The sequence below is a fragment of the Mustela lutreola genome, chromosome 2, assembly GCF_030435805.1.
Source record: "Mustela lutreola isolate mMusLut2 chromosome 2, mMusLut2.pri, whole genome shotgun sequence".
Classification (NCBI taxonomy): domain Eukaryota; kingdom Metazoa; phylum Chordata; class Mammalia; order Carnivora; family Mustelidae; genus Mustela; species Mustela lutreola.
The window spans coordinates 99,294,468-99,319,955 of NC_081291.1; the positions used below are offsets into that span (position 1 = coordinate 99,294,468).

Consider the following 25,488-nt stretch of genomic DNA (forward strand, 5'->3'; position numbering starts at 1 on the left):
CATGACCCGAGCCGAAGGCAGAGGCTTTAACCCACTGAGCCACCCAAGCACCCCAATATGTATATGTATATTTCTATGTGTAGATATATATATTTGTACACATATATATATCTCACACTTTAAATATAAGAAAGATAAGCTGAAAGTAAAAGGATTGAGAGGGATATACAAGCAGTAAGTACAAGAAAGCTGAAGTGATTATATTCATATGAGACAAATAGACTTTAAGATAAGGACTATCTGTGGGGCGCCTGGGTGGTTCAGTGGGTTAAGCCTCTACCTTCGGCTCAGGTCATGATCCCAGGGGCCTGGGATCGAGTCCCGAGTGGGGCTCTCTGCTCAGCAGGAAGCCTGCTTCTCCTCATCTCTCTCTCTGGCTGTCTCTCTGCCTATTTGTGATCTCTCTCTCTGTCAAATAAATAAATAAAATCTTTAGAAAAAAAAAAGATAAGGACTATCTGATACAAACACATATTTTATAATAACAAAATGGTGAATTCATTAGAAATACATAATTATAAATGTGTATATGCCTAGTATTAGAGCTTCAAAGTATGCCTAGTATTAGAGCTTCAAAGTACATGAAACAATATTTGACAGAACTAAAAGAAGAAATAGACAAACCAGCCATTGCAGTTGGAGATTTTAACCCTCCTCTCAGTAACTTATAGAATACCTAGACAAGAAATTAGTGAAGATATGGAAGTTCTTCACAATACCATCTATCTTTTTAGGATTTAATTAATTTATTTATATGAGAGCGAGGGAGAGTAACGAAGGCAGAAGGAGAGAATCTCAAGCAGATTCCATGCTGAGTGCAGAGCTGGACATGGGGCTTGATCTCACGACCCTGAGATCATGACCTGAGCCAAAATCAAGAGTTGGATGCTTAACCGACTGAACCACCTAGATGCCCTTCAGTCTTCTTGATCTAAATGATATTTATAGAATATGATACCAAACAATTATAGAATATACTTTTTCAAGCATGCATAGAATCCAAATAGACTATATGCTGGGCCATAAAATAAGACTCAAAACATTGGGTGCCTGGTGGCTCAGTGGGTTAAAGCCTCTGCCTTCAGCTCAGGTCATGATCCCAGCGTCCTGGGATAGAGCCCCGCATTGAGCCCTGCATTGGGCTCTCTGCTCAGCAGGGAGCCTGCTTCCTCCTCTCTCTCTCCCTGCCTTTCTGCCTATTTGTGATCTCTGTCTGTCAAATAAATAAATAAAAAGTCTTTTTTAAAAAAGAACCTCAAAACATTTCTGAGGGTTGAAATCATACAAAGTATATTTTCTAACCACAATGAATTTAAATTAGAAAATAATAACAAACCAACCCCCCCAGCAATTAAAAATTAAACAGGACTTCCAAAGAATCAATGGGTCAAAGAGGAAGTCACAACAGAAAATAGAATAATTTTTTAACTAAATAAATCAACGTAAACGTAAACCTGATATAATAAATAAATGTTTGGGGCACCTGGGTGGCTCAGTGGGTTAAGCCTCTGCCTTCGGCTCAGGTCATGATCTCAGGGTCCTGGGATCGAGTCCCGTGTTGGGCTCTCTGCTCAGCGAGGAGCCCGCTTCCCCCTCTCTCTCTGCCTGTCTCTCTGCCGACTTGTGATCTGTGTCTGTCAAATAAATAAATAAAAACCTTAAAAAAATAAATAAATGTTTGAATAGTAGTTGATATTAATGAAATTATATCAATAATCAAGAACCTTCCCAGTGAGAATATTATTTCATTGGTAAACTTTGCCAAACATCAAAAGAAGATAAAATACCAACTATATACAAACTCTTTCAAAGCACAGAGGAAAAAGAAAACTTCATAAATTACTTAAGAGACCAGCATAATCCTGATATCAGAAATTGACAAGAAAAGAAAATTATAAGAACAGAACATTTCAGAACCATATTTTTCATGAACATAGATGTAAAAATTCTAAACAAAATATTAGAAAATCAAATATACAAGTAAATTAAAAAGAAGGAATACCTAACAACCAAAAGGGTTTTATTCTAGGTATGTGGGGTCAATTATACAACTATAAGCCAATCATCATAATTCACTGCATCAACAGAATACAGGGGAAAAAGTATATGATCATCACCACTGATTCAGAAAAAGCATTTAATCAAATTCAGGAAACTGATGTAAAAGGGGAAGTTCCTTATTCTGATAAAGAATATCTTTAAAAAGTTACAGCTAAATCATGTATAGTGATAAAAGATTGAACATTTTTCCTCTAAGATCAGGAATAAGACAAAGATTTGCTCTCACTCTTGTTTCATGTTATACCGGAGGTCTTAGCCATTCCAAAATGGTAATGAAAAGAAACAAAAAATATAAAAATCGAAAACAAAGAAGGGAAAAGTCTGTTTTCTGGCAGATAACATGATTATATTTTTTGAGCATTCAAAAGAATCTTCAAACTAATAAGTTAACTTAGTGAATACGAAGCCAATACAGAAAAACTAATTGTTGGCTGGTCTGAGTGCTGTAGTGTTCATAATTAATTGATCACAGCCAGTTACAGATTTATTTTTTCCTTCTCTACTCCCACTGATTCCCTTGACTAGTCTTAAAAAGAAAAAAAGAAAGAAAAAGAAAAACCAGTTGTATTTCTATATGCTAGCCATAAAGTACTAGAAAATAAAATTTTAAAATCCACCATTTACCATAGCATCAAAAATATTGAAAACCTAAGAATAACTCTTAGAGAAGTTGTTCAAATCCTCTATTCTGAAAGCTACAAACATCCAAAAACAAAAAAAACAAAAAGCAAAAATACCCCAAATCATAAACTATGGAACTCCTTAATATGTGAATGGATCTAACATGTTCGTGGGTTGGAAAACCCAATATTATTAAGATGTTTTTGTGGGCAAAATTCTAAGATGGCCCCATGATCTCTGCCCTCTGGTATTAAGTCATACTCTCTTGGAGTGTGGGGAGACCAGTGACTTGCTTTTGGTCAACAGAACATAACAAAAGTGATGGGCTGTCACACCTGTGATTATTTTATGGCATATATACAGGGAGTCCTCACTTTGCACATTAAATGGGACAAGCTGAAACTTAATCAATGGAAAAATGTATGATTGTTCCCAGATCTTTAAAAGTATTTGACAAAGGGGTGCCTAGGTGGCTTAGTTAGTTAAGCATCCAACTCTTAATTTTGGCTCAGGTTATGAACTCAAGGTTGTGAAACCAAGCCAGGCACAGGGCTGCACACTGGGTTAAGATTTTCTTTCTCCCTCTCCCTCTGCCCCTTCCCCCCATTAAAAAAAAGTGTTTGATGAAACATTAAAAACCCCCTTTGCAAATATCACTAAATTCTACCCCTGAAACTAAAAATACAGTACATGTTAACTAAATTGAATTTTTAAAAAGAATTTATTAGGGGCGCCTGGGTGGCTCAGTGGGTTAAAGCCTCTACCTTCGGCTCAGGTCATGATCTCAGGGTCCTGGGATCGAGCCCCACATCAGGCTCTCTGCTCGCAGAGTCTGCTTCCCCCTCTCTCTCTCCCTGCCTGCCTGCCTCTCTGTCCACTTCTGGTCTCTATCTGTCAAATAAATAAAATCTTTTTTAAAAAAAAGAATTTATTAAAAATGTTCTTACTGCCAATTATAAATAAACTGGGAAATTAGAGAAATAGTAAAATTAATATTTATATGATATAATCTAAAATATGAGAAGTACTTTCAATAGCTACTACAAGTAAAAATTCACATATCCTATGACAAACAAGCAATTCCACATAAGACCAAGAGAGCATAGGTCCACTTAACAATATATGTAAGAATTTTCTTATCAGCTTTATTCATAATAACCAAAAACTAGAAAGAAAATTAAATTTCCATCTTTAGGAGACTGGATCAACAAATTATAGGATATCCATGCAATGTAATATTACATGGCAATTTAAAAAATCTCATACTTGCCATAGCACAGATAAATATTAAAAACTCTAAATTGAGCAACAAGCCCAGATACAGAAATATACTGTTGAATTACTGTTGGATTTAATTCATATGAAGTTGAAGAACAGCACACTAAATCAATGATAACAGAACTCAGACAAGTGGTTACCTCTGGACATGGATGTTACCTGGAGAAGTATGAAGAAAATTTCTGGAGGGATAAAGATGTTCCATATCTGGATCTGGAGACTATACAGATGTATAATTGGTAGAAGTTGGTCAAGTTGTACCTTTAATATTTGTGTTTTACTGTTTGTAAATTATATTTACTAAAAATAAATATATAAATAGAAAGAAAATGCATGTTAAGCTTTTAATACAGTGCTTTGTGCACAGTATGGCCTGAATAAATGCCAGGGTTTTGCTATTTTAAAAACCTGTAGAATGCAGCTATAGCTGTACTTAGAAATTTATAGTTCTAAGTGCTATATTATAAAAGAAAAGAAGTTCAAAACTAACTATCTTTTAAAAAAGATTTTATTTATTGAGAGAGAGAGAGAACATGCACATGGGGGGAGGGGAAGAGGGAGAGAGAGAATCTTAAGCAGATGCCCCCCGAGTGCAAAGCCTGATAGGGTGGAGGTCTCACTTGATCCCATGACCCCAAGATTATGACTTGAGCCAAAACCAAGAGTCAGACACTCAACTGACTGAGCCACACACGTGCCCCCCTGCCAAAATTAATTATCTTAACTTCTATCTCAAGAAGTTAGCCAAAGAAAAAGAAATTGCAGCAAAGCAAACCCAAATAAAGTAGAAAAAGGAAATATAGAAGCACAATCATGGAATAAGTAGACATACAATAGAGAAAATAATTGAAGCCAAAAGTGGGTTATTTGAAAAGATTTATAAAGTTGATAAATTCTGGGGCACCTGCATGGCTCAGTTACACAGATGTCTGCCTTTGGCTTGGGTCATGATGCCAAGATTCTGGGATGGGGCCAGATCAGGCTCCCTGCTCAACAGAGAGCTTGCTTTTCCCTCTCCCTCTGCCCCTCCTGCTTCCTTGCTTGTGCTCTCTGTCCCATTCAAATAAATAAACTAATTAATTAATAAAATCCTTTTAAAAAATTGATAAACCCCTATGAAGACTGGCTAAGGAGACAAAAGGAAAAAATATAAAGTATCTATAACAAGAACTTAAGGGGGTGCCTGGGTGGCTCGATTGGTTAAGTGTCCAATTCTTGACCTTACCTCAGATCTTGATGTCAGGGTTGTGAATTCAAGCCCTGTTTAAAAAAGAATTTAAGAAGAAATGAAGGGGGGCACCTGGGTGGCTCGGTGGGTTGGGCCGCTGCCTTCGGCTCGGGTCATGATCTCGGGGTCCTGGGATCGAGTCCCACATCGGGCTCTCTGCTCAGCAGGGAGCCTGCTTCTCTCTCTATCTCTGCCTGCCTCTCCGACTACTTGTGATTTCTCTCTGTCAAATAAATAAATAAAATCTTTAAAAAAAAAAAAAAAAAAAAAGAAGAAATGAAGGACACCACTACAGATCCTACAGACTTTAAAAAAAATAAAAATATTATAAACACCCATATGCCAACATGTTTCAAATTTTAGGCAAAATTGAAAATTTCCTTGAAAACAACTTCACAATTTGTTTCCAAAACACAACTGATCAAGAAAAGAAAGACAATCTTAACAATCTTAGAATTATTAAAACAATGTGATGGAAAATATAGAAGGGTTAGGTTGGAGCTGAAGGGCTGGAGGTAGAAATACTGCCAGCATGGAGATGTGCAATTGGACAGCCTGCTAGTTTTTCAGAAGGACAGTAAGGAAAGAGGACTGTCCATGTCTCACTTAGTCCTTGTCCCTAAAGGGCCAGGCTTGCACCTTGGTCAGCACCAGCATTGATTAGTCAGTGCTGATTGTATCAGGTGGGGTCGAGTTGCAGTGTCAGTGTGGCCTGCCTGAGAGACCTTCCACAGTGGGCATTTCTGTCACTCCTGCATCTGCCAGCTCCAAGAAGATCTGTGGGACACAATCCTGCAACCAAGGGGTCTCCCAGACCGTATCAGTGAGGAGCAATCTTCAGCTGGGTAAACGGACTGGAAGTGACAAAAGATCTCAGGCCAAAGGAAAGCAAACAATTGTGAAACAGTATCTAACATTATTGTGTGAAAAGACTCTACATAGAGATCTCTACTGATAAGTAGGACTGCTGTTTGAGGTCAAATGATGGAGTTTACTTCCTTCTACTCATGGGAGGAAGAAGCTCAAGAATTATATCGGATCCCTAAAGAATAGAGTGGAAGATGTTAGAAAAAAATATATGTATTAGCTAGCCAGCTAGGCTAGAAAAGCAAAACTAAAACATTAATTTCCCAAGGCAGTTTGTCTTTTTTTTTTTTTTAAGATTTATTTATTTATTTATTTGACAGAGTCACAGAGAGAGAGGGAGCACAAGCAGAGGGAGTGGGAGAGAGAGAAGCCAGCTTCTTGCCGAGCAGGGAGCCTGATGTGGGGCTTGATCCCAGGACCCTGGGATCATGACCTGAGCCAAAGACAGATGCTTAATGACTGAGCCACTCAGGTGCCCAGTTTTATCTGTTTTATTCACTGTGACCATCTCCAGTGTTCTAAACAGTGCCTGGTGTGTAAAAGACGCTCCATGAATACTTGTTGAATAAATGAATGAAACAGCCAAAGACAAATGTGGAAAATCTGGGAGGAGAATTAAACAGAAAATTGGAGGACATAGACTTCTTTTTTAACAAATAGAAGAATCATTTTTTTCCAGAGAATACAGGTAATGGAAAGGATATTATGCAAAAGTCAAAATCAAATAATTATCAACACTTTCAGATCATATTTCCACATTAAAAATCCAATTATTCTAAGTGTGTATAGTCAGAATTTTAATTGCTGACAGATATAAAGCAATTATCCACCCCAACAGGTATAAAAAACTAACATTCCCAGTAACCTACTCTTCCCAATGATAGTTGCAGTTTTCCTTCATTATACTATGACCTAAAAGAAAATCATCAACACATTTAAGGCTGATCTAATTATAGATTCTAAAATAAAACATTTTGTCTCTTTTCCCTTACAATATATATGTATATAGGCTTTTGGAAAGAAAAAAACCATCATGCAAAGAGAAATAAGTCAGTTAGAAAGAGATAAATATTCCACTGATATGAGGTAGCTAAGAGTAATCAAATTCATAGAGGCAGAAAGTATAATAGTGGTTGCCAGTGGTTGGGGGAAGGAGAGTGGGGAGTTACTGTTCTGTGGGTACAGAGTTCCAGTTGAGATGATGGAAAAGTTCTGGAGATGGATGGTGTGCTGGTTGGACAACAATGTGAACATATTTAATGCTACCGAACCATATACTTAAAATGGTTTAAAATATTACATTTTCTGTTAGTGTGTTTCACCACAGTAAAAAAAAAAAAAAAAAAAAAAAAAAAAAAAGACACCTTTGATTTCATTTATTTTTGGTAATCAAAGTACTAGTTTGTAGGTGTCAAGAATGGCAGGAATGGAAATGGAGCCAAAAAGTGGGGAAGTGGGGGAAGGGTAGGAAGATTACTATAGGACAGGGTGAGGCAACATCCCCAGACTTCAGCCTCTAGGACCTGTGTGAGGAGTTCTGGAACCACATCTGTGGGGTAGGAGGCCTCAGACCCTGCCCACAGTGAGTGTCTGAGGGAGACCTGGCTGAGACCTTTAACAAAGTGGTCACCTCCATGGCCATGTCCCTCTCCATGGCCGTGTCCCCCATACCAGGTTGGAGAAAGGGGGGAGCAATTAGAGCCTGACCTTCTGAGATGGCATCAATGGCCATGCTTCTGTGCCCTAATGCATGTGCCCAGGAACTCCATGTTGACCCAGAACAACGAAGACCCACAGGGCCACTGTGTTCCTGTTTAGGACGTGAGAGCATGTGAGAAGTGAGGGGGCACAGGAAGCACAGACAGGCTGGAGCCGTCAGCAGTGGTCTTGGAGTGGCAGGCAGTGGTCAAATCATGAAGGACATTGCAGGGACATCTTCCACCCTCCCACCCCCAATGATGCCTTCCTGCTGCCACACTTCCTTCACCAGACAGACAGACACATACAACTCTACCACATTTTCGTGATGAAAGTTTGAAATAACTGACTTCTTGGGTATAGCTTGTGTACTTTCCCACCCCCAGCACCCCAAACAGTGCTCTGTAAATGTCAAATTTCACTGGTTGTGCGGTTTTCAGGCCTGGCTTGGAAAGATTCCAGGCTAAGGAGCTATGGATTTGCAGCTCCCTCTGTTGCTTTTTATCAGAGGATATGATTAAGGGCCATACTGTTCTTGGCTCAAACACATTCGGGTCTTCATTCTTGTGTGTTCCTTCACACACAAACAGCACCTAGTGCTGGGTACTAAGCTTGGGAACCCAGTGAGTTATCAAGACCCACTGAGAGAACTGACACCCGAGACCTCACAGATGCTCTGGTTAAACCCTTCACATTGGACACAAGGGGTTGCTAAGGTCCAGAGTGGGAATGACATTTGCTTATGGTCATATAGCAAATCATTGCTTAGCGTTCTTAATTTTTTCCAGCTTTATTAAGATATAACTGACACATAACATTGGGTAAGCTTAAGGTATACAATGTAATCATTTGACATATGTATATATTGTGATGTGATCACCAAAATAACGTTAACACATGTACCACCTTCCCTGGTTACAATTGTGTGTGTGTGTGTTGAGAAATTTTAAGATCTGTGCTCTTAGCGGCTTTCAAATTTGGAATACTGGGTTTAAAACTATGGTCACCATGGTTATACCTTATATCCCCAGAAGTGTTTCTGTGTTTTTTCAGTGATGATATATAAAGGACCAACAAGCATACGAAAAGGCACTGAGTATTACTAATCACTAGGGAAACGCAAGTCAGAACCACAATGAGATACCTCTATGCCCATTAGGATGATTACTATAAAAAAGAAATGACAATGATGGAAAATAACATGGGCTGGTGGAGAAAGTGGAGGCTTGTGCATTGTTGGTGGGGATGTGAAATGGTAAAACCTGTGGAAAACAGGATGGTAGTTTCTCACAAAATTAAACATAGAATTACCATATGATCCAGCAATTCCACTTCTGGGTTTACACCCCTCAAAATGGAAAGAGAGTCTCAAAGAGATATTTGTATTCCCCATGTTCACAGCTGCATTGTTCACAGTGGCGACATGTGGAAGCAACCTAAGCACCAGATGAATGGGTAAGCAAGATGTGGTGTATACACCCCATGGAATATCATTCAGCCTTTAAAAGGAAGGGAATTTGGGGCACCTGGGTGGCTCAGTGGGTTAAGCCTCTGCTTTTGGCTCAGGTCATGATCTCAGGGTCCTGGGATCAAGCCCCGAATCGGGCTCTCTGCTCAGCAGGGAGCCTGCTTCCCCCCCCCCTCTGCCTGCCTGTGATCTTTCTATCAAATAAATAAAAATCTTTAAACATTTTTTAAAAATTTTAAAAAAAGGAAGGGAATTTTGCCCTATGCCTTAATATGAATGAACCGGGGACCTGGGTGGCTCAGTGGGTTAAAACCTCTGCCTTCAGCTCAGGTCATGATCCCAGGGTCCTGGGATCAAGCCCCACGTCGGGCTCTCTGCTCTGTGGGGGGCCTGCTTCTCTTCCTCTCTCTCTGCCTGCCTCTCTGCCTACTTGTGATCTCTCTGTCAAATAAATAAAAAAATAAAATATTTAAAAAAATATGAATGAACCTTGAGGACATTATGCTAAGTGAAATAAGTCAGTCATAGAAAGACAATTCCATGTGATGTATATGACTTATATGAGATATCTAGGTTAGTCAAAATCATAGAGACAGAATGGTGGTTGCCAGGGGGGAAGGAGGGGACAAGGGTTTCAGTTTTGTGAGATGAAGAGCTCTGGTGATGGATGGGGTGATGATTGCACAACATTACTCAATACCACCAAAGTGCACTCAAAATGGTTAAGATAAAAAATCTGTTATATGCATTTTCTCACAATAGAAAACTATAATTATACAGATAGTATTTAAGTACATCCTTGTTGTAAAAAGTCAAACAATATAGACCAAACTAAAATCTTCCTTGATGGCCTCCCCATCAAAATATCTAGCTTTGTACCCATGTGTCTTATTGAGTCCTCACACCCCCGTATGATTTAAGTATTACTGTGATCTCCATTTTCCAGACGAGGAAACAGAACCGCAGAGAATTTAGGGACCTTCCCCAGAGCCAAGAAGTGCTCGAGTCTAGATTTCAACTCAGGCACATGGAGGACAAAAGCCATGCTCTCACCAGAGTGTTCTTTCAGCCTCCTGCATGTCTAACTCTGCTGGACCTACGGGGCATCAGAGTTAGCCACTGCCCTCAAGGCAGTCCCAGTCCAATGGAGTGGGCAGACACAAAGAAAATTATCCTAGCCCCACATGAAAATGCAAAAGCAAAGCTAATGACATCTACACAGCAGAGGCTACTTATCTTTTTGTCCCAAAGGACAGGTGCTTTTATGAGATGTTAAGTTTTTTTTTTTTTTTTTTTAATGAAATCGTAGGTACCTCTTTAGCCTTCTTTTTTATTTCGGTCTCAACACAAATGTCTCCCTCTTAGAGAGCCCTTTCCAAATCACCCTGGCGAAAAGAGCCCTCCACCCCCCACCAGTCACCCTCACCCCCCTCACTGCATCATCTTCGTAGTGTTTTTCCTTACCTGCTATTCTCCTGTTCTTTGTCTTCCTTTGTCTTCCTAGAACGTCAGCCCTGTAGGAGCAGGGATCCTGCCTATTCTGTTCACCCTGAGTCTCCTGCACCTAGAACAGTGCCTGGCACATAGCAGTTAGCAGTATTAGTTTCCAAGGGCTGCCATAACAACATACCACAAACTGGAGGGCATAAAAGAGACATTTATTTTTTTCACTGTCCTGGAACTAGCAATCTGAAAGCACAGTGTTGGCAGAACCACACTCTCTCTGAAGGTTCTGGGGAAGACTCCTTCCTTGTTTCACCCTTGCTTCCTGGTTTATAGCTGCATCTTTTCAGTTTCTATTATTGTCATCACACGACCTGATTCCTCTGTGTCTGTTTCAAAATCTCTGTGTTTACAAGGACCACATATAAATTTAAAGTCCACCCTGATCCAGTGTGATCTCATCTTAACATGATTACATCTACCAAGACCCCATTTGCAAATAAAATAACATTTATAGATACCAGGGATTATGGCTTCAACATATTTGTGGGGGTGGGGACATAATTTGGCCCACAAGAGTAGCTAATAAATATATTGAACAAATGATCTCCTGTTCTCCAAAAAAATGCTATAATATGATAAACTCTCAAATAAATTCAAGCAAAGGCTTTGGAAGGCATCATTCTGCCCAGGTTTTGTGATGATCAAACAGTACATAAAATGGCTTTTGCTGGGGTGCTTGGGTGGCTCAGTGGGTTAAAGCCTCTGCCTTTGGCTCAGGTCATGATCCCAGGGTCCTGGGATCGAGCCCTGCATGGGCGGGGTGGGGGGGGGGTCCCTGCTCAGCAGGGAGCCTGCTTCCCCCCCCACCTGCCTTTCTGCCTACTTGTGATCTCTGTCTGTCAAATAAATAAAGTCTAAAAGGAAAAAAAAATGTCTTTTGCTGACGATAGTAACTGGAGAGTCCAAATCAAGGGAAATAATGGCTTCAATGTTCTAGGCACAGATTCAACTTCAGGTGGGATATGAAGTTTCTAGGTGCCACAATCTCAGTGTTCTTACATATTTAATCTATGAGAGCAATTTAAAGGCATTGTAAGTAAAGTTTAGACAAGAAAACCAACCATCATCCCACTACCCTAACATATTTTGGGGAAAATTCAGGAGGGGAGCTTTCCAGGCAGTGGAAACACCAAGTACAAAAGCCTTGAGACATCCATGAGCTTGGTGTGTTCAAGGAGCAGAGAAGGCAGTGCAGCAGGGGTTAGCAGTGGTTCACAGGATGATCCGAGTCTCTTGCTGGACATCTCTGTGGGTGTCCATCAGCTCACAAACCAGCAACCTTCCATTATCTGAAGTCCTCCAAACACCTTAACTTCCACACCCCCTCTGCAAGGACACTAACCCACAAAAAGGATGTAGTGTGGACCTGTTGTGTGTGAAGAAGGGGGATGATGGATACAGTTGGGTCCTCTCTGGGCATTTGGAATTGGGACAGGATAAGGGTCAAACAGTCTCTGGAAAGTTCTGTGACCCCGGAAGCTGTGGGAAAGGTGCTGTGTTCTCCACTTCAGCCAGAGACAAAGGAGGCAGGTCAGTAGGAAGAGCAGCAGGGATTCAGAGCTGAGTCAGTCAACAGTCAGCTTCCTGGTGCACCCATCCTGACAGCCAGCAGGATTCCTGCCTCAGGTTCCAGGGCACTTGCCAACATCCCTATCATACATTCTGAGTTCTTTAGCATGAGCTGATTTGGGTCAACCAAGAAGAGAAGAGTTTTGAGTAAAAGAATTCTGTGGTTTAAAAAAAAGCCTCAAGGCATCGTGGATGCCTTGGATAATTTTATTTAACTCAATGTTAATAATTTTATTTAACTCAATGTTAATATTTTTACTTTAAGATTCTATTTATTTATTTGAGAGAGCGTGAGAGAGAGGACATGAGCAGGGTGAAGGAACAGAGGGGGAGCCCAACACTGGGCTTGATCCCAGAACCCTGGGATCATGACCTGAGCCGAAGGCAGACATTTAACTGACAACGCCACCCAGGCATCCATGAGTTCATTAAAATTTAACAGCTTTCTATCTGAAGGACTTCTCAGAGGCTTTAATAGGATTGTGTATATCCAAAAAGGAATTCTCAAAAAAAAAAAAAAAAACCAAAACAACAAAACAAAACAAACCCTCATATGAGATGCATTTCCTACATTGCTTTCCCAGGCTGCACTGGGAAATAGCTTAGCAGTGTTAAGCTGGAAGGGTTTCAATTTCCATTTTGACTGAGTCCTGTAAGGTTGGGAATGATAGAGGAGAGCCCACCTGTTCCAACCACCTGGAACAAGCCTGTTATTGAAAACACTCATTGCAGCGAGTAATTTTATCCAGTAGGTAAAAAGGATAAGGCCAGAGTGAGAGAGGAATACCTGAAGGGACAGAGAGAAAGAGAATCAAGTGATCTGGTTTTTGTCCATTGGGGCCAGGCTTTCAATGAAATTACTTAAAGCTTAGAATCATTTCAGTACATTTGTCAACTCCAAAATCACATTTCAGGAATGGATGTGCTCACTCATGCGACCCGCCTAAAATGTATGCCCCTCCACAAGACGGTTTACTGTCTGAATGTGGAGACTGAGACTCCCCTGCTCAGATAATTCAGAAAAGGATTAGGTAGAAACTATTGGCTTCACAACTGATCCCCAAGCTCCCCAGGGCTTGCCCTTCATCTCTCTTGTACCCACCTGTCACCTGCTGGGTCGGGCACCCCAGAGACTAGCAGGTTGGCCTGGCCACCCGGAAACGCCAGGTCTGATGATGCAGGGAATTAAGATCCAAACTGACACCCGACAGAGAATGGAGAATGCGGGACAGAGGTTGTTGCGGCGGACAAAAGGGACCCTGGGTCTGGCTAGGTTTTGCTGGGGGCCAGGTCTAAGCTTTATGAGATGCCAGAGGAGGGCAGCGATGCCGGGCTCTAGGGGCCAGTTGGAGGGCTCAGTCAGGCCCACGCTTGGGTGGGGAGGCCCGGCGAGCCGGTCCGTGGAGGGCCTCGAACACCCAGCTAACAGCCCATACTAGACTGCCTCTGGTAGACTGGGTGTAGGAAACAGGTTTTCTGTGATGTTTATCCATGACAAGCCATCTGTCCACACGCCTCGATGAGTCATACACCGCCTGCGGCGGCACCTAGTCCAACTAAGGCTCTACCGGGGCGCTGCGACCGGACCCTCCTCTGACCGCCGCGCGCGACGTCGCGGGTCTAAAGGCGCCTCTCAGAACCCAACAGCCGCCTCGCCCACGGCCTGACCCCGCCCCCTTCCCCGGGCCCGCCCGCCCCCTGGGGGGCGGAGACGTCGGAGCTGTGAGCAGAGCCGAGAGAAGAGCGCAGTGGCGCTCGGCGTCGGCACGCCCGGCCCTCCAGCGCAAGGACCTCTGAGAGCTGAGCGCGAAGGCTGCACAGGCGAGTTCCGCAGGGCTAGTGTAGCACGGTGCCCGGGTTCTCGCGTTTGGCCGAGCGATGTGCCCGGGTGTCAGGGCGCGGGAACCTGGGCTCAGGTGAAGCTCTGGGAAAGGACAGCGAGGCGGCGACGAGATGGAAGCGGAGGAGCCCTGCGCCCCCGGCGCTCCCGGTGACCGCGGTACCCAGAGAGACCAGCGCGCACCCAGCCCAGAGCCGCGCCTGTCTAGCCAGCTGCTACCGGAGCTGTACACCTTTGCGGCGCGAGTGCTTTTCTACCTGGCTCCCGTCTACCTAGCCGGCTACGTGGGGCTCAGCATAACCTGGCTGCTGCTCGGCGCTCTGCTGTGGATGTGGTGGCGCAGGAACCGCCGCGGGAAGCTTGGGCGTCTGGCGGCCGCCTTCGAATTCCTGGACAACGAACGCCAGTTCATTAGCCGCGAGCTGAGGGACCAGCACCTGCCGGCCTGGGTGAGCTGGGGGGAGCCGGGCGGAGGTCGGAAGTGGGGCGGATGCTCTTAGAGGTTTGGAAAGAACCTGCGCTCGGTCGGGGAGCTGGGTGGGGGCTGCAGCTGCGCGATCCGCACACCTGTTGCCCCACCAAGCCCGGAGCACAGACCCCCTCGCCACGGCCGTCCCTCAGTCTCCTCTCCACCGCCGTTCCCAGAATTGTGGGTTGGGGGGAACCTAGGTTTCACTTAAGGGCCCAGAGCCTGGGAGAAAAGTCACGGGCGGGCCACACCCAGGGGAAAAAGGGCGTCTAGGACTTCGCAAAGTTACTCGGGCGGGGGAGCAGAAGGCGTTTCTTCCACACACATGTTGATTCAAAAAAAAAAAAAAAAAAAAAAAAAAAAAAAAAAAAGCTGGGTGCAAAACTGATCCGCAAATGCAGCAGTGACAAAACTGCAGACTAGCTGCCTCAACAGAGGTCCCAACAGACAGAGGAGGCTGGCCTAGAGATGGGATTGAAGGGATGGGGTGGGAGGCTGGATCACCAGCTTCTCTCCCTTCCTCTACATGGTAGGGATGTTCAACATTCACATTCCACACTACAGACCCATCTCCTAGTGTGCAATGGCCTGGACTAGGGTTTCTCAAATGCTACCAGTTCTGAGAAGCACCTGGCCTGCTTAACAAAAACAAGTTCTGAGCCCCACCTCACAACTCCCAGGTGGAACTGAGGCACCTGGATGAATTTGGCAACAGGGGCATTGGGCCCAAGCTTTGGTCTGTGGCAAACTACACTTCTGGGTGCTTCTCTGATTCTCCCAGATACTCTCAGGCCCACAGGGGGAGATGACCAGAAGCCACCAGACCCCACATTTCCTCTGACCTGATGACTTTATTCTAAAATCCAGCCCCACCGTGAGAGTAGCCAACAAAATGAGGTATGCCAAGAACATATTCGAAAGGCCTGTTTATCTTTAAAACGAGAGAAATTAAGCCTTACTATATTAGTTTGCTATGGTTGCTATAACAAAGTAGCACAGACACACAACAAAAATTCATCTAGATCGAGGCATCAGCACTCTTTGCTTCTTCTGAGGCTTCTTTTTGCTTTGTAGGTAGCTGTCTCCTCCGTGTCTTCATAGGGTCTTCCCTCTGTACATATCCGTGCCCAAATGTCCCCCTCTTACAAGGTCACAAGTCAGATTGGGTTAGGGCCCATCCTAATAATCTCCTTTTAAATTAATCACCTATTTAAAGACACTGTCTCAAAAGAGTCACATTCTGGAGTACTGGCAGTTAGGATTTCAACATAAGAATTTGGGGAATATGGCTCACTGCAAAACACTGATATTTAATACACGGACTGAGTACAGTTTTGTAAATTGGTTTACATATACCGAGGACGAGGGGGCCCAAACCTTCTATAAGGGTGCACAATAAAAAAGCACAATGACAACTTTCGTAGGGGAGCAGCCATGGGAATGGTATTTGGGGTCTGTCTCTTGATTATGCTGATTATTCTTTGGGGGGTTGTAATCCTGAAAGATCTAGATCCAGAGAGCAGGCCGGGACCTAGCCACGTGCCTTGCTCATTGTTGAGGGAGTTTTGGATGCCTGTCATATCTCTGTTTGGACCCCATGGTGGCTTCAGTCCATGAGGGTGGGCTCGTGAGGCCTCACCTAGTGACAGGCCTCCCTTTCCGCCCTTCCTTGGATTAGGGAACACCTCCAGACACTCGGTTGTGTACAAAAGGCAATGTTTCTGAAATTGAGGCAAGAATCACATCCTGTAGGGGCATTGATGTGCCCCCCCCCCAGCGTGCCCCCATGCACATAAACACCAGATGCAACATGAAACTAGCCAACAGGGAGCTCAGCCTGATGTGTAAGGCAACACAAGAAGCTACCTAACCTCATAAACTATACCCCACACCTGACCCAGCTGGGCATAGGGACACACAGAGGAAGATAATGGCATCTCTCCTTCCAAGAGGGCAGTCTGGAGCAGGAAGTAGATGCAATATAGATAATTGCCATGGAGGTCTCAGAGAAGCCAGAGGTAGCCTGAATAGGGTCCAGCCAAGGGTTGAAAGCATGGAGTAAAGGACATCCCACTTGATTTCCATAGTAGATTGTCCCCAGACCATAGCCTCCCTCTTCTTTGGCAGAGTCCTGGGAGGGGCCTGACCTCAGTTTATGTTCTCTAGACTCTCCTGGCTGGTGGGCTGGGCCTGGATTGCCTTTTGGATTGAAGCAGTGGTGCTATGAAGGGGATTCCAAGCTGGGGGAAGCTTTCGAGCACAGCACAGAAGCACACCGTGGCCAGTGTATGAGAGAGTACTGTGTGGTTTGGTTTGGTTTGGCTGAAGTGTGTAGTAAGGGCTGACAGACAGGGGCCCCACTGAGGTGGGCTTGATAGAGGTTGGGCCTGATTCTGAAGGTCACAAGGAGCCTGTGGAAGGCTTTGGAAAGGCCCTGTAAAAAGCAGCACAAAGGGAGGAATAAACCTGGAGAAGAGAGACCAGATGAGAAAGCCTTGGCTCTGGGTATGGCAGAGGCAGTGTGCTCCTTGCCGATGATTTTAGAGCATGGGAATCCTTATCCTATACATGGGCCTTTCAGTGTGCCGTTTCCGTTTGGAGAACTGATTGCCTTGCACGGAAGCAGGGTCGATGACTTAACACCTCCTTTGGTCTCAAGAAATATTTTTACAAAACAACAGATGACAAGCCCATAGTTGGCAGGGAAGGGCAGGGGTTGATGAGGAGTGAAGGGTCTTGGCTATAGCACTCAGGCACAGCCCTGCGAGTCGTCCCCTGCATGGCATTTCCCAGTGAAGGGATGTGGGGAATCCAGCGCACCTGCTGCTTGGAAAGGGCATCTAGTTCTACTTTGCACCAAGACCCCGTGAGGGGGTGGAGGCCCGGGCCAGGCTGAGCTGGAACAAGACTCTCCTGCCAGGCCCTGGTGGCCATGACTAGTTCTCAATGAAGTCAAGGATCCTTCTCAACACGTTGCTCCAAGCTGTTGTCCCCAGGTGATCTTAGTGAGTCCTTTCCCTCCGTGAGCCTCAGTGTCCCCACCTGTGAAAGGGGTTGTTTCTCGGGTCAAACATCACACTGCCCTGCCCCTCCTCTGGTTCCATTCCATGGAAGAGCTAGCTGGAAGGAAGGATTCCTTCGCCTTCAAAGGGGCCACAGGTAAAGAAGCTGTGGATTCTTTTGTGGAGTGCACGTGGCTGGTCCCTTGGAGGGAGCTGCCCTCCACTGCTGGCGCTCTGAGCGGAGGAGCAGCTGCCGCTCACTGTTCATGTGTGAGTGTTCTATGTGTCTCTGTGTGTGAATGGTCTGGGATAGATTTTTTTGTAGAGATCTGGCACAGTGTTTGGGTCTGTTTTTTGGGGAATGAAGAGCCTCTTGAGTGAGCCCACCCTGCTAGGGCTGGGGACTAGGGACAGCACAGAGTGGAAAGTGAAGCCCTTGCTGCTGCAGAGCTGGAGAAGGCCCAGCTCGGCCATCCCATCTTACCACAGGCCCTGGGAAGTCGGTTCTGCAGGTGACTGTGGCCTGGCCCTGGCCTGGCCCGAGAGGGAGGCTGTGGAGAGGAGGCACCGGCGTGTGATCAGTGGGGGGTGGGGGAAGAGGATTCTCAGTCTCCCAGGCCTCTTATGGGACCTTTCCCTGGCTTGACACTCATCAGTGAGTGTGTCTCACCAGCAGACACTTCTATTTGTGATCCCTGCTCCAGCCGGGCTTGCTCTCTCCTGCCAGCTGATAGCAATCAGTTAGTTGGCAGTTTTGCTGGGGACAATTAACTCTGTATCTGCTGAGATGGGGGTGGGGCTGATGTGATGTGGTGGCAGGTACAGGCTCGGAGTCCGATGCTCATTCACGGGTGGGGGTGGGTGGGAAGCTTGAGAAGGCTCCCTGTGTTCTCGGGGTCCCTGATTCCCCTCTGAAAATGGCAAGGCTTTAGGAGATGCTCTGCAGAGTCTTCAGTGGTTGGAGTCTGCCCTCACCACTAAAAGCCCAATTGGCTTTTCTGTCCTGCTGCTGGCCCCCAGGACACTGTTCGGCAGCGTTTCTTGCCTACCCATCATCTAAATTGGTTCACACAAAGCAGGGTACACTCAAGGCCTCCCAGCAAGTGTCCCTGGGATGGTCTCCTCCAGGCTCCTGCCAGCATTCAGGCTGAGGACTAGAGCTGAGTGTGTTGCTTCCCTGGGGCTGAGCATGACATTCCTTCCGAGGGTGGGGCAGCCCTCTGCCCTGGCCCCATCTCTCACGATCCCTCCTTGTACTGACACTCTGGTTAATTAGAGGAAATAAATGCAGTGGCAGCTCTGAGCTGGGCGGGCCACTCAGATTACCTCAATTCTCAGAGCCCATGCTTGGGGACCTGGTCTTAAACATCCGCTTGAAGCCAGGGGACTTCTTACTTGTGAGGTCCCTGCAGCCCTGCGAGGTCCTGAGTATGGCTGGGAGTCAGTCTTGTCCTTGGGAAGGAAGAGGCACGGCACATTTTAGTCATGACCTGTGGGTCTCTGCCCCACGTCTCTGTGATGCTTCATGGACTTCTCACATCTTGGGCCAGGGTTGGGCAAGAAGAGGGGCAGAATGTGGGCATCCACCCCTCCAGGCCCAACACAGGGATGTTAGGCATCCGCGTATTCATTCCTATATGCAGTCAGCAAGCATCTCTTGAGGACTTACAGTGTGTCAGGCCCATGATGATATGCGTGACACATGGCCCCCGCCTGCAAGGAATCCCTGGTCTGGGTGGGGATTCAGACCTGCTAGAACCGCCTTTCCTGATTTAGTGTGATCGGTCCTCAGAGGTGGCAGGGCAAGGCTCTGAGAAAGCCTCCGGGCAGGTTTGGTCACTTGAGCTCATAAGCTCCTTCTGAGGTGAGCAGATTCTGGGACAGCAATTTGTGATACCCAAACTCACATGGGACGTCCTATTGCTTTAGGTGTAAGGGGCTGAGTTTTTCTGCAACAGAAGTGTCCACAGCAACCTTTTCTCCAACCAAGTATCTGAGGACCTTGGTAATGGGGGAGATCATGATGTAGATAAGGCTCAGGGCCAAGGCAGGGGACAGCCATTGTCCTGCTCTTCTGTTGTGGCCCCCTGTCTGGTGGGCAGAAAGTGTGAAGAGCTGGTCACCAGCTTCCTTCCGCCTCCTAGCCTGGTCTTGACAGCAGGTTGAGCTGGTACTTCAGTGGGAATGGCCCCAGTCACTCTGAGGGCACTTCTGGCAGCTGTGTGCTGTCCCCTGGAGGCCACAGCCCAGCTACACAAATGAGCAGGGGACGGGGACCTAGGCTTCCCTGCCCCCTTCGTGACCCTCCCATCCCTCCATTCAGAGTTTCTCCCCCCGGAGAGTTCCAGGGGTTTTTAATTGAGGGAAACCTGGAGTTTACAGCCCAGACATGTTCACACGTGCTTGAGGAAAGTGCTTTCTCTCTTCCTCCTTCTTTACCGCAAATAGAGAAGAAGAATGAAAATGTTTTCTGTCCCAGTGGGAACTAGTAAAAGGGAAAGCCCCATTCTCTTTCCCCTGCCCTTCAAGCCAAGGGAACGAGAGTTCACCCCCTCAGACCACACGGGGAGTCGGGGCCGGAGCTGGAGTGGCCGCTCCTGCCCTAGAAGCCCCATCCCAGTGTACCAGGAGTCTCCCAGACACTCAGAGTAGAGGGCCAGGGACTTTTCAGGGACACAGGATGTCTCAACCCCAGAGTCACCTACTCCATCCTTTTGCCTGGGTTGTGTTTAGTTTTTTAGTTTACATTGGTTGTAAGTTGGTAAAAAATCTGGTTTTTCTGGTTATAAAAGTGAAAGTAGTCCCATTGTAGAACATTTGGAAATGGCCTAAGAGAATTAGGACAAGTGTTTACAGTCCCTCCACTCAGAAACACACCGTTCTATTTGCGTGTACTTCTTTTGTATGGAAGGTGTATAAAACAGTTCTTTAAAAAACTTGTGCCTTTTTTCTTTTTCCTATATTTTTGTTTGTAATATTATATTACCAACATTCTCCCAAAAAACCTGTTTAAGGATTATGCTATCCTTCACATGAATGTACCCTGCGCTGCTGAACCATTTCACTAGCATTGATGATCTGTTATTTCCCAGCATGTCCTCCTCTTATGGGTAGCCGAGGCAGGCAGCTTCTCCTAGATCTGTCTGGTTTTTCTCCCCCTGATCTGCCAGCCTGGCTCCCTTGACTTTTCCTTCAAGTCCAAGCTCAGGCCCCCCCACTCTCAGATCCTACTCCTCGGGGCCCTCACAGCATCCGGAGCCTTTCTGCACTTGCACCTGATTTTTGTGTCTGACTTTTCCTCCAGACTGAATGCTCTTCTAGGACAAAAGTATGTTTCCTGCTCACGTCTGTTTTCTCAGTTCTTTGCTTGGTGCCCAGTACACAATAGGTGCTCAGGAGAAGTCTGTCCCTCGGGCCCTAGAAGGTAGGAATCTTAGTCCATGTTTCCCAAGTTCCTTACCATGGATTCCTACATGTTAAACTCACGTCAATGATTAGGAACACCTGGGATCCCGGGTGGCTCAGTTGGTTAAGCATCTGCCTTTGGCTCAGGTCATGATCTTGGGGTCCAGGGAACCTGCTTCTCCCTCTTCCTCTCCCCCTCTCTATGCTTATGCTTGTGCTCTCTCTTTCTCCCAAATAAATAAATAAAATCTTTAAAAAAAAATGCTTAGGAACACCTTAACGATTCTCATTCCCTCTTCACTGTGGCCTCATCAGCATCAGGGATTATACTTTTTGGTATTCTAAGGCATACATCATTTTATTATACTTTGCAGATAATTGCATTTTTTTTTTTTTAACAAATTGAAGGTTTGTGGCAACCCCGCATCGAGCAAGTCTATCAACACATTTTTCCAACAGCATTTGCTCACTTTATGTCCCTGTGTCACATGTTGGTAATCCTTGCAGTATTTCAGACTTTTTCATTATCATTATATTTGGTGATCTGTGATTAGTGAGTATGACTCCCTGAAAGCTCAGGGATGGATAGCATTTATAGCAATAAAGTATTTTTTAAATTAAGGTATGTACATTTTTTAACGTAATACTATTGTACACTTAATAGAATACAGTATAGTGTAAACATAGCTTTTATATGGGAAACTGAAAAATACATTTGACTTATTTTATTGTAATAGTCACTTCATCCCAATGATCTAGAACCAAACCTGCAGTATCTCTGAGGAATGCCTATACTAGTCGATAAGCAAAAAGATACTTTTATATTTTTAACCTTTGGGCATTACCAAACCCAACTGTCTGACGGAACTCTCTGGTCACCCACAATTACTCTCAGGTCTCCTTGAAGAAAACGCCTCTGTGGACGGCTAAGGGCAGCCCCTCTGTGCAGCAAGCCCTCCTTCCTCAGCAAAGGGGACAGGCTCTTGTCTCCAGGATTCTTGTCCCCAGTGGCTGCCTTTGCAGTCTTACCCACGCGTTGTCCTCCTCCTGGGTCCAGGTGACTCAGGCCGGTCTGCGGGCCAGGTGTGTTGTTAAAGAGCCTGTGGATTTTAGAACAGCATTAGGCAGTATTTCAAGTTGGCAAAAATTTTTCCTTTAAAGCACTTTTAGCCAGGAGATTTAAAGTAGAACAGTGGACATATTTAGAAGCCATTTGTTGTTTTGGTTTTTTTAAAGAATTTATTTATTTATTTGACAGAGATCACAAGCAGGCAGAGAGGCAGGCAGAGAGAGATGGAGAAGCAGGCTCCCTGCTGAGCAGAGAACCTGATGTGGGACTCGAACCCAGGACTCTGGGATCATGACCTGAGCCAAAGGCAGAAGCTTTAATCCACTGAGCCACCCAGGCGCTCTAGAAGCCGTTTTTATGGTTAAATGTTTATCCCTCAAGAACAGAGGGAAAATGGGTCAAAGGCTGGGCTTCACCAGGAAAAAAGTGTGTGAAATAAGGGACCATTTTCCAGCAGAGGCGGAACCACCAAATAGGAACAACGGGGCGGGAGCCTGTCTGGGAAGACCAGAGCCACAGGGCCTCCCTGTGTCGGACTTCCCTGGGGGATACTTGGAGTGAGGGGGCTCCTCTCCTCTCTGAGTGTGGGAGGGAGTTGGCCGCAGCAGTTTGAGTCTGCGGGCGTGTGAGCGTAACAATATGCCCACTGGTGCAGAGAAGAACTGTGAGGCTTTTGTCCAAGCAAAGAGGTTGTGTCCTTGTGTGTACGTGTGATTCTGTGGCTGTGTCTGCATCATTCTGAGGGCGCATGTCTCAGGTTTTTGAGGTACAAGGAGACCCACAGGCCTTCTCTGTACCTCTCTACATCTGTGGGTCGGTCCAAGGTTGCTCGCATGGGAGGAGTTACCATCCCTGTGACAGGGAAGGAGCCAGATTGGCCTGGTGACAGGCAGGCCCTTTAAGTGCAGCTGTCCTACACCCCCTGCCTCCTGAGAGGGTCTGGTGACCCAAAGCTGCCGCCCGGGCCTCCCAGCCTGGCTGTGAGTCCTGCCTGGGCTCCTGCTCTGATGGCTGCAGGCATCCCTCTGGCTCATTGCATCACTGCAGTGGGATCATTTTTCCTAAAGGGTTTACGAGATAAAGCACATGACCACCTGGAGATGAAGCATTGATGTGCAGGGCCCTGGTCTTGGCCTCTGCGAGCCTGGAATTCTGTTTTGGACTTGACTTTGCTTTAGTCTATCTCTCTGTTCTGAGCTCTCGTTACCTCCATTGCCTAAAAACTGCTGTCATCAAAACATGAGCCATGCTGCCTGGGAGGCTTTGGCGTATGCACACTAACAGCAGATGTGAGTCAGCATTAGGGAGACCTCAGGGGCTGGGGGAGCCCCCACCACCTTTCTAAGGTTCTCTGAGAGGCACTGGAGGGGGAAGGGCAGGCAGCCAGGGTCCTGGTGACTTGACCACAGGCCAGAGCAACTTTGAGATTTTCCAGGCCTGCTTTGGGGAAGTGCTCACACCTGTAGTACATCAGTCAGGGTAGTGTTCATGGTCTGGGGTATGAACGGTGCTAGAGTTCTGAGTGTGTCTCTATTGTGGGGGATTTGCATTCATCATCTCCTGGTTGTAGACCTGGGGAGCAGAGGCATGGCAGCCTCACTTCCCTCAATCAGGAGAAACCTGAGGCTGCAGAGAAGGGGTCAGGACCAGACCCTGCTCCTCAGGGACCCCCCGGCAGTACTTCTTACTCCTGGGGTCTGGCTAGAGAAAGCAGCTGGGGAGTGGAAGTGGCTCACACTTTAGGGGCGGGGGCAGCACCCAAAAAAGCCAGGCAGACTAATGGTATTTTTTATCTGCTAGCTTTTGCCTCCCCTTGCTCATTGTGGCACAAAAGATACTCCCTTTGTAAAAGAATCAAGGTCCATAAGCTGCTGGTAAGAATTTTATGACAAAGCAGTATTCTCCCAAGAATGACAGCTGGAGACACAGACTGTGACTTTGGAGCCCTAGTCAGGAGCCGCAGAGAGTGGAGGAGCCACTTTCTTCCAGGGCCTGAGCAGGTCCTCCAGCAAGCCCTGAGCACTCACTGTCCCACACTCTCTACCACCTCAATCAGAACAACCAGGGAGCTGGTTAAAGATAAAGTTTCCGGGCCCTTGCCCAAAGGCTTCAGGTTCCTGGATCAGAATCTCTGAGCGCCCTCACCAAGAATCCACGTTTTAAGGGACTCTCCAGGTGGAGGTCTTGTACACACAAAAGGTTGAAACCCCCTGCCTGAGTCTGGCCCTTTGCAATGCCAGGAGCTGTGGGTGTCTCCCAGCCAGCTGGTCTCAGGGATCCCCAGCCTTGTGAGGTATTGGAACAAAAGTTCAGTGATTTCAGGACTCAGCCTGAGCACAGGCCTCCAGTCTTTTTCTGCCTTCCCTTCCTTTGTTTAGGGAGGAAAAACACGCAGAGAGGCTCTGAACGGGTCCCTCTGCCACGTCTCACTGTGGAGCCCTCCCCACATTGGGCAGTTTCATGCAGGTGCCTCCTGGGCATTGGACCCAGGCTGTCTGCAGCGTACCCCTCAGCCAATCAGCAGAGGCTAAGAAAACTATCCTCAACTGCCTTCCTTCTCTGGCCTCAGGCACCTTCACTGTGTTCTCTCATTTTCTCTTCTCCCTTCTGTGTGGCTTCCCAAAGCGCTGAGCCACAGGCATCTGGAGATCCCATAGACAATTTGCCGGACTTTGGATCAGACAGAGCTGGACACATAGCCCAGGAGACATTGTTCTTGTCATGTACCCGAGGACAGAGGTGGCTGAGTGTCTGCATCTCGGGCAACTGACAACTGCCAACAACGGTCACCACTTCTGGAGCATTTGTACTGAGCCAGGGAGGGGACCGAGCACCACACATGCATTGTCTTATTTACTCATCTCAGGGACTCTGTGAAACTGGCAGCATTGTACCCATCTTGTGGATGAGAAAACTGAGGTTGTCAGAGGTGAAATTTTAAATGCACAAGGAATACTTCTACACTAAGATGTGGACCTCACGTGCTGACACTTCAGGTGCAGCAGGCGGGGAGAAAAAGTTTGTAGGCTGGGCTAAAATTGTATGCAGGTGAAATGTGAGTTCCGGTCACCTGGGTGATCTGGGCGGGTACCAACTGGTCTCTGAGCCTCTCCTCATCTGTAAAATGGGGATGATTGTGCCTTTGCTGTGCACCTTATGGAGTATTAGGAAGGTGAAATGAAAGTATCTATAGAATGTCCTTTGTAAACTATAAAGCATGGTGTACCAGTGAAGACTCAGGTACCATGAGGGCAATCCTCTGCTAAATTAGACTTTCTGTAAAAGAGGAAAACATAGTCGTCCATAAAGTCTTCTTAAGAGGAGTGAGAGCAGCCAGGTGCCGAAGTACAGAATTGGTGGTAAGATGGACCTGGGTCTGTGTCTCAGCTCTGGACTCCATAGCTGGT

At 45.9% G+C, this 25,488-nt stretch overlaps 1 protein-coding gene and 1 long non-coding RNA gene across 17 annotated transcripts in view; one reads left to right on the forward strand and one right to left on the reverse strand.

Moving 5' to 3' along the window:
• ESYT3 (extended synaptotagmin 3) overlaps positions 1-25,488 on the forward strand; it is a 73,250-nt gene that overhangs the window by 10,356 nt on the left and 37,406 nt on the right. For 2 of the 16 annotated variants that reach the window (XM_059162741.1, XM_059162746.1), the window contains exon 2: positions 9,155-9,208. The exons of 2 other annotated variants lie outside the window; for them this stretch is intronic. Coding sequence is in view for 7 of the 14 variants with exons in the window: in XM_059162737.1 (XP_059018720.1) it covers positions 14,250-14,585 (336 nt within the window). In the remaining 7 variants the exon portion in view is untranslated. Of the gene's footprint in view, positions 1-9,154; positions 9,209-13,092; positions 14,586-25,488 lie in introns of those variants that run through there. 12 more of the 16 variants (XR_009350908.1, XR_009350907.1, XR_009350905.1 and 9 more) reach the window with 10 other exon arrangements.
• Positions 4,120-10,806, reverse strand: LOC131824586 (uncharacterized). Its single transcript, XR_009350909.1, has 3 exons — positions 10,686-10,806; positions 5,186-5,220; positions 4,120-4,180 (listed from the first exon to the last, which is right to left on the reverse strand). It is a non-coding gene; the product is annotated as an uncharacterized LOC131824586 (long non-coding RNA).